We start from the raw sequence: 8,552 nt of genomic DNA on the forward strand, positions 1-8,552 counted from the left end.
CTTTTTCAGCTATCAGGGAGTTTGGGGGCACGGACTTCTCCCTTTCCTGGATGTGGGTCCTGTTCTCTGACACACAGCTCAACGGAGCCTTTGCTTCCCCTAGGAATGCTCTAATTCCACGGCCAGTTTCTTCTGATTTCAGAAGTGAAGGCTCGCTAAACCCTCCCTCCCATCCTAACCAGATCCAGGATGGAAGATCCTTCTCAGAACAGCTGGTTTCCCTGTCCATGGAGAAGCTGAAAAGGTCACTGCTTATTCCCACAAAGCCCACTTCAGACCCACTGGCTGAAGCTAGCAAAAAATAAAAATAAAAATAAGATAAAATAAAACCACAGTAGACTTCATAGAGATTTCAGGCACTGTGGTGTCCTCTGTGTCATTCAGATGTTAGCTAAGATTTCCAAGGAAAAAGAACTGCTTTCAAATATAAGAAGTAACTATGGAAATAAATTAAGCCACCGACGCTGGCTTGATAAAAAGCAGATCACCGAGACAATGACAAGCTAAGGAGGAAGCCGAGGGAAAAGGTCCCCAGCAATGAAGTTAACTCTTTCCCAAGCCAGTCGTGTGGAGTATCTTTTGGTTCTGAAGATGCAACTATTATTTAAACCTTACGCAAAGCAAGACCACCATGCCACATCTTTGCCTGGTTGAGGGAGGAGAGAAATGTAATGTAAAGGTGGTGTCCCCTTGTTAGTTTGCCTGGAACATTCCTCTTATGTACATATTTATCTAAAATTTGCTTCTTAGACCAAATGATGACGAAGCATCACTAGTATAATTTCTGCTCCCACCTGCACACAACTGCAATCATGAAATGAATAGTTCAGCCAGAATTATAAAATAAGAGGCAAGAGGCTTCCACGTGGAAATTGGAAATCAGGTCAACCCATCATCTTCAGGCTTTGTTGGAAAGTGTGCTATTGGACAGGTGATCACGACACACACCCAAATCAAAGATCTTTTGCCACCTATCTGGTCATACATTTTCAGTAGAAATATAGTATCTGAATAATAAATAAAACATGAAAAACATGTATCCTATTAGCAGCTAAATGAACCCAAAAATTGTTACTTTGCATTTTCAGAGTTTGCTGTGAAAACTTATGGAATATTTAAAAACAACAGGGCTGGGCATGGTGGCTCACGCCTGTAATCCCAACATTTTGGGAGGCTGAGGCGGGAGGATCACTTGAGGTCAGGAGTTCGAGATTAGACTGGCCAAATGGTGAAACCTCATCTCTACTAAAATACAAAAAAAAAATTAGCCGGGCGTGGTGGTGTTCTCCTGTAGTCTTAACTACTTGGGAGGCTGAGGCAGGAGAATTGCTTGAACCTGGGAGGTGGAGGTTGCAGTGAGCAGAGATTGCACCACTGCACTCCAGCCTGGGCAACAAAGTGAGACCCTGTCTCAATAAATAAATAGACAGACAGGTGGCCTACCTTTTGTGTCTTCTACCCACAAAAGCCACTCACATGGCACCATCATGACCGTGAATGCAGGAGTTCAGGTATGGTGTGGTGTGCTGTAGGATGTCTCGACTCAGCATGGGTCCCACTTCAGTTAAAACAAGCAGCTTTGGAAAAGAATGGCTCTGGCTACAGGCAGCTTTCCCCACACATCTTTACGGATGCATGAAGCTGGACCAGTTCACATCAGGGATTGGAAAAAGACTGAGTATTTCTGGGACCAGGGAGGGTCCATGTCCACAGGAATCAGGCTGATCTAAACTCTCTGCTCATTGATTAAAAACAGCAATCAGCAACTCACTGGGTCTTCAGCAGTTCTGCCTGGTACAACCAGGAAGAGCCCAAGTCAGCGCAAGGAAGACAGATTTTGAGCTGCATTCTTTATTTCTAGTAGCTGAAAGTACAGGCTGTATAATTGTAAGCAGGTGGGAAGAACAGGAAGAGGGGAAGAACAGAGCTTGAAACAGGACAGTCGGGACATGTGGCTGCAGTCCTGTGTTGTGGTAAATGCTTTCTCCTCCTGAACTGCAAACTCCTTTGCCTATAAAATGCGAGGACTGGCCCAAAAGCTTTCGAGAAAAGTCTCTGCAAGCTCAGATGCTCCATATTTTTAACTATTCTTTAATCAGAAACATATTAACCAATTTTAAAAAGACTTTAAACACATTTGTTTACAACACTGAAGATGTGAGTCATACGTCTTGCTCATGGAGGATGTGATTGGCACAATTTACATCAAAAGACTGCAATGGCTCACAAGTTAACTCTTTGAAGACTATTAAAGGCAAATGGAATGCATTTGTCCCTTCTCTGCTTTCATCCGAACTGTGGTGGGAAGCAGAATCTTGGAGTGCCCAGAAGAGCTGCCCAGTCCCCAAACTCATATCTATCAGTGTTGGAAATCATGAGACAAATCACAAATCAGGACCACAATATGGAAATTTGTTTGCTCGCTGGACACGGTGGCTCACTCCTGTAATCCCAGAACTTTGGGAGGCCAAGGTGGGCAAATCACCTGAGGTCAGGAGTTCAACACTAGCCTGGCCAACATGGTGAAACCTCGTCTCTACCAAAAAATACAAAAATTAGCTTGGCATAGAGGTGCATGCCTGTAATCCCAGCTACTCAGGAGGCTGAGACATGAGAATTGCTTGAACCCGGGAGATGGAGGTTGCAGTGAGCCAAGATTTGCACTCTAGCCTGGGTGACAGAGCAAGACTCTGTTCAAAAAAAAAAAAACAAGAAAAAAAATTGTTTGCCCTTCCATGTTACCAGCCAGCATTGGAAAATAATTTTTAAATTTGCTAGGTAGCTGGGCAAAACAGTTGGGGATTACAATTTTGCTCTAGATAATTTCCAAAGTAGATCACTCACCATGAGAATAGACTAAATTTCACAAGTCACAAAATGGAAGATAATTTTTTGAAGCCCCAAACATGAGCCTGGTGTGGCTACAACCTCAAAGCCTTTGGAGTATATAAGAGGGGAAAGGGCTCACTGGTTTTAAACAAGCTTCTTCCCCATGGCATCAGCAAAGCATTAACAGTAAGAATGGGATTTTTAAAAAAAGCTTTTCATTTGCCATTTGCGTTTGGAAGATTGGAGTACTCACATCATTTCAGCTGAATTTCTAAGTATTACTCTGCATGGCTAGTAACGTTCCACCCAAGTGATTGGCAAGGCATTATTACGATAATGTCCTCAATTTTCACATATAGTATTTGAGCTGTTTGCTTTCTCAGAATACAAAATCCTGAGCTATTTTCTGTAATTATACCAGATGCATTTTAAGAAGCATTCTCAGTATTGAAAAAAGAAAGAAAACAATCCTGCAACTACTGGGGTTTGTTTGGTTTTTCTCTTGAGAACAGAGGAGCCACTGAATGTCACCTTCTTAATGGGTCCACCATCAGCCTTTTGCTGGGTTCATTTGCTTAGCATATTTTATGTAGCAGCCTTAGAATATTGCTCTGCACAGACTAGAGGGCTGGGCATGGCTTGAGATGGTTAAAATCCATTCGATGGCATCCTTCCATCCAGAAAATCAAACTGCAGATGTGAGAATGTGCTCCTGTCCCACTAAAGCTCCATGTGTCCAAGGGCAGCTTGTGCTGGGGGAAGGCCAGATCTGCCGTCCCCTCCCTGAGCCACAGCCGCCACCCAAGGCTTCCTCGCCTCTCAGCGTCCCTAGCCCTAGAGTCGCACAGGACTCTGCTCTCAAAGCTTGATTGATTTCATTCTCTACTGCCACCTTGAAGTGCTTCATAAATATTTGAATGTGGGGTCCACATTTTCATTTTTCACTGAGCCCCACAAATTATGTAGCCAGTCTTGCTCCCCACTCCCTATGCCAAAGGCAGGGAAAATGCAAAGATCTCCCTGCCCTGCCCACCTACCCTGCTTGAAATTGTGCTTGACTCACTCATCCTCTTTGGCTCTAGAATCTCTGATGGCTTCCTGCTGCCCCACAACAGAACCCCAATCCTTTCTCAGCCCAGCATCTGGGGCCTCCAATAGCCTAGCCCAGCCCTGGTCTTCCGCTGCCTCCTTAGTTCACCCCTCTCCCTGCCACCACCTCTTTTCCATCTCTAGCGCAGTCTTGTTCCTGCTTCTGGGCCTGGTCTGCAGGTAGGACTGTGGGCACGCCTCTCCCCGCATTTCTGGTGTTTAACAATATGTACGCCTCACATGTATAATTTCGACCTAGGTAGCTACACTGTGCACTTGACAGTCCACCATGAACTCACTACCAGCTCCCACTCCTTGCACCGACACCTTGGGGCCTGGCTCCTCCTCTCGGCTACAAGGCTCTTCTCCTGGGCTTCGAGCACCCACGGACCAGGCAGAACTGGGCCACCTCAGCTAGAGAAGAACAAACACTTCACCAACAGTGGAGAAGTAAACAGTTATTCCAAACAATGTGGGTTCAGAAAAATCTAGAACAGCCTGATTCATCTGAAACTAGTTTGGGCAGCTTGGATCATCCAGACAATAGCCTCAGTTCTCTTTCTTTCATGTACGTGGACAACACTATGTAGCCAGCAGAAGGGAAGAGCACAGCCCGTGACCTCGGCATCAGCTTGGAGCTTCCGACCTTTTCCCACACTCCCTACCTGGCATCACGAGAGTCTTTAGCATGCCAGCTCCAAAAGAAGACACCTTGGCTCTCTATAAGGAAGTGCATGTCCTAAGATAGAAGACAAGAGGAGGCCACATGGCGCATAAAATAAAATGACAGCCACAGCGGCTGCAGAGGTCCTGCTGCCCGGGGCGATTCTGACAAATGCACTTATGAAACCTGGCATTTAGACAGGTCAAAGTCCTCCCACTTGGTGGAAGAGGTCCTCTTTATTCTGTCTTCCTTAATATTTTGTTACTTGTTGAGCAACAGAAGGGAGAATAGAAAGGTGGAACAAATAGGAACTCGTGGTTATCTGGGAACAGAGACATAGGGGAAAGAGACTGGGTTTTCCCCAGCTCACCCACCATGGATTGTCCAGACCCTCACGAATAAATAAGAAGCAGAATTCCAGGTAGAATGTAAGCTAGGACTGATAGAAATATCAAACTCTTTGACTAAAGTAATCTGCCCTACCTGTTGGTCAGCAGTCCTACGAAAGGGTTGGTGAGGAGCTGGACAGTGGCTTTCGAGGCGAACAACAGACCAACTTGCACGTTTTCATTCAGGAGGTCTTTGTCTTCACTGGGACAGTCGGAAGGCACAGCAGACCTGTTGGTCACCATGTGCTGTGTGGTGGTCTGATGCAGCTGCCCCTCCTGCAGGTCTCTGGTAGCGTTCCCGGTGACCATGGTAGAGTTGTCATAGTAGGAGAAGATGCTCTGGAAGCCGTCTGAGTTGGAGGCTGTGAGCACTGGCCTGGCCGTCTGGATTTCTGTAGCATTCTTCTCATGCTTAATGCTGTACAGATAACTTGGGATGATAGGGACTGGGGATAAGAAAAGAATGGCAAGGTGGTGATCACACTGAAACCCTCTCTAAGAAAAAAGTCAGCAAAAAACTGTGGTTGTGTCGGCTGGGTGTGGTGGCTCACACCTATAATCCCAGCACTTTGGGAGGCTGAGGCAGGCAGATGGTCTGAGGTCAGGAGTTTGAGACCAGCCTGGCCAACATGGAGACACAGTTTCTACTAAAAATACAAAAATTAGCTGGGTGTGGTGGCACACGCCTGTAATCCCAGCTACTCAGGAGGCTGAGGCAGATGATCACTTGAACCTGGGAGGTGGAGGTTGCAGCGAGCTGAGATTGTGCCACTGCACTCCAGCCTGGGCAACAGAATGAGACTCTGTCTCAAAAAACAACAACAACAAAACCACGGTTGTGTCCAATGCCAGAAGAGATCCAGAGAGGTGGCAGGTCTACCCCAGGAACAGGAGCCCCGTGCCAGATGTCTACAATGACACTGGAGCAAGTTCACTTTGCTTAGCTCACTAGAAAGAACCAAGCCCCCAACAGCCCCGAGAACTGTCTACTCTCAAAGGCAGCGGCTGTGCTGAACTGACTGGTCCCAGAGATTCTGTCAGTTGTGGGTTTCTTCCACATTGTTCCTTCAAGGAATATTTCAGAAAAGCAAAATTCAGTCTGACGTCAAGACAGTGCTAACCTGGGGTCAACTGGTGCTTCTAAGAAAGAGAGGCTCAAAAGATTTTCAAGTGGAATCAATCAAGTAAACAGAAAACTGCATTTCATGATTTGTCTTAGAAAAAAATTAACCTGCAGGAAGTAATAACTTGGAAATTTTGCAGCAGGCCCACTTCATCCTTCCATTATGTTGAGTGGGACTCTGCAATTTTTCCTACAACTTGTAAGATTTAAGAATTCCTAAGATTTTCATAAGGAAAAAGCAAAACTGTGAAACAGGCCAGGCATGGTGGCTCACGCCTGTGATCCCAGCACTTTGGGAGGTCAAGGCAGCTGGATCTCCTGAGATCAGGAGTTCAAGACCAGCCTGGCCAATGTGGCAAAAATCCGTCTCTACTAAAAATACAAAAATTAGCTAGCTTTGATGGCACAGGTCTGTAACCCAGCTACTCAGGAGGCTAAGGCAGGAGAATCACTTGAACCCAGTAGGTGGAGATTGCAGTGAGCTGAGATTGCACCACTGTACTCCAGCCTGAGCAATAGAGTGAGACTCCATTTCAAAAAACAAACAAAAAAGCAACAACAAAAAAATACAAGTTAAATTGTGAAACATAATCGAAGCTGTGAGCACATGTGTCCAATGGAGCATTCCAGCCGAGGCAGAGCTAATGCTCTTGGTACTGAAAAGGGATGAGCTCCACGGCTCTGGCAACTCCTTGAGATGAAACCTATCAGATGCTCTGAAAACTGCAGTGAGAAAACCTGCAAACAGAGAGGAAGGACACAGCTTCCACCACTTACAGTCTAAATGAATCAGGATTTTTTAAAATTCATTAAAACCTGGATTTTTTTTTTTTTTAAGGAAAGGCATGCCAAATATTTCTCTTTAATGGACCTAATTAAGAGAACTGGATTTCAATTATTTAATTTTTCAAAATTCCATTATAGGAAAAAGAATAAAACCAACATTGTTCAAATTGTTCTTGCAATGGGTGCTGAAATATTTCCATCTCAAATCATTCACTCATACAATAAATCTCAATGTCTTTAGACTTGCTCTTTTAGATACTACACGAAATTATTAACCTGCCTTTTCGAGTAGCATAGTGATTATTTTAACACGTAATTTTGAACTCGAGGAATTTCTCTTCTGGAACAGAAATCTTTTTCATTGCAGTGAAAGCAGGCAAGAGGAAGCGGGAAGTTATCAGGGGGAAACATAAGTTCTGGTTCTTATCGGATGTCACAATTTTTGACCGACCATCAGGAAAGCGAAGCCACGAATGCGGCTCCTCCTAGTCCCGGGGGCGGCAGTCTGGAGGGGATGCCTTTTTTTGCAAAAAGCGAGTTCTTTAACTTTCCCAGGTCTTGGCGGAGCTCCGGGACGCACTGGGGTAAGTGGAGCACCGGGGAAGGGGCGCTGGGGCAGGGGTGCTGGGGCGGGGGTGCCCGGTCCGCACGTACCCACGACGGTGAGCAGCATGTTGTCCAGCAGCAGCGCCAGGAACACGATGAACAGGATGAGCTTCCTCGAGCGGCGGCTCTCCTGCAGCCAGCGGACCAGCGCCAGCTCGCTCAGGGCCATGGCTCCGGGGCTCGGCTGCAGGCGTGGCGCTTGGTGAGGACCCCAGGCCGCTAGGGACCCCCATTCTCCCACCCCCCAGGCCGCAGAAGGGCAAGTCAGGGAGCCGAGCGCACCGGCAACCGGGGACACCCCCGGGAGCCCCAGCCTCGGCTCACCTGCCCCGAGCACGTCCCCACGAGCGCCTGCGCTCCCTGGAAGTAGCGCCCGCAAGCGCCGTCGGGGACCCACCTGGGAACCCCAGGACGCTGCCCTGATCCCTGCCACCCCCAGCTGTGCCACCTCCCCGACTGCGTGCTCGGCCCCGTGCATCTTGCGTCCTGCGCCCCAGTTGCCCCGGGGTCCCCGCAGCCCCGCGCACGGCGCTCTGGGGACCTCCCTGCCTCCCTCGGCCCCTCTCCTTTCTGTCACCGCACCCTGTGAGCAGGGAGCCGGGGCCGCGTTACCTCGGTGTCGCCTTCGATGCCTGTCCGGGTCCTCCACACCAACGCCACTGCCCGCACCGCAGTGGGCTCTGTCAGTCCAGGCGGCTCCGGGTCACAGTCTCCGCCCCAGCGCCCCGCCGCGCAGCTCAGTTTACCCCATCCGACTCTGACGTCATACCCGGAGGGAGCGGGGGCGGGGGGTTGGGGCGCCCCGGCCTCCTCCCGCCCGCACCGTCGCTGCACAGGAGGGGCCGCTGCCTCCCTGTCCCTACCTCGCCTTGGCCACGGCCGCTCCTCTTCCCTGGCCCCTGACCGTGGCCGAGCGCCTTGGGGACCCGGGCTTGGCAGGGGCCCAGAGGGAAAGGGGTCAGGGACCCAGGACGAAGGGTGAAGGGCCAGGGACCAAGGCGAGGAGGCAGGGACCAGGGTTTTCTCCTGGCTCTAAGTAGTGGCCTGAGCTTTGAATACATCAGGT

General features: G+C 48.5%; 1 protein-coding gene across 1 annotated transcript in view; it reads right to left on the reverse strand.

Moving 5' to 3' along the window:
- SLC18A2 (solute carrier family 18 member A2) overlaps positions 1–8,119 on the reverse strand; it is a 39,125-nt gene extending 31,006 nt beyond the window's left edge. The window contains exons 1-3 of the mRNA XM_012448042.2: positions 8,099–8,119; positions 7,535–7,670; positions 5,066–5,417 (exon numbers count right to left, since the gene is read on the reverse strand). Coding sequence (XP_012303465.1) covers positions 5,066–5,417; positions 7,535–7,655 — 473 coding nt within the window. The 5' untranslated portion in view covers positions 7,656–7,670; positions 8,099–8,119. The remainder of the gene's footprint in view (positions 1–5,065; positions 5,418–7,534; positions 7,671–8,098) is intronic.
- Between the last annotated feature and the right edge of the window lie 433 nt (positions 8,120–8,552).

The sequence above is a fragment of the Aotus nancymaae genome, unplaced genomic scaffold (genome assembly GCF_030222135.1).
Source record: "Aotus nancymaae isolate 86718 unplaced genomic scaffold, 86718_ANA_hifiasm-v0.15.2.pri h1tg000010l, whole genome shotgun sequence".
Classification (NCBI taxonomy): domain Eukaryota; kingdom Metazoa; phylum Chordata; class Mammalia; order Primates; family Aotidae; genus Aotus; species Aotus nancymaae.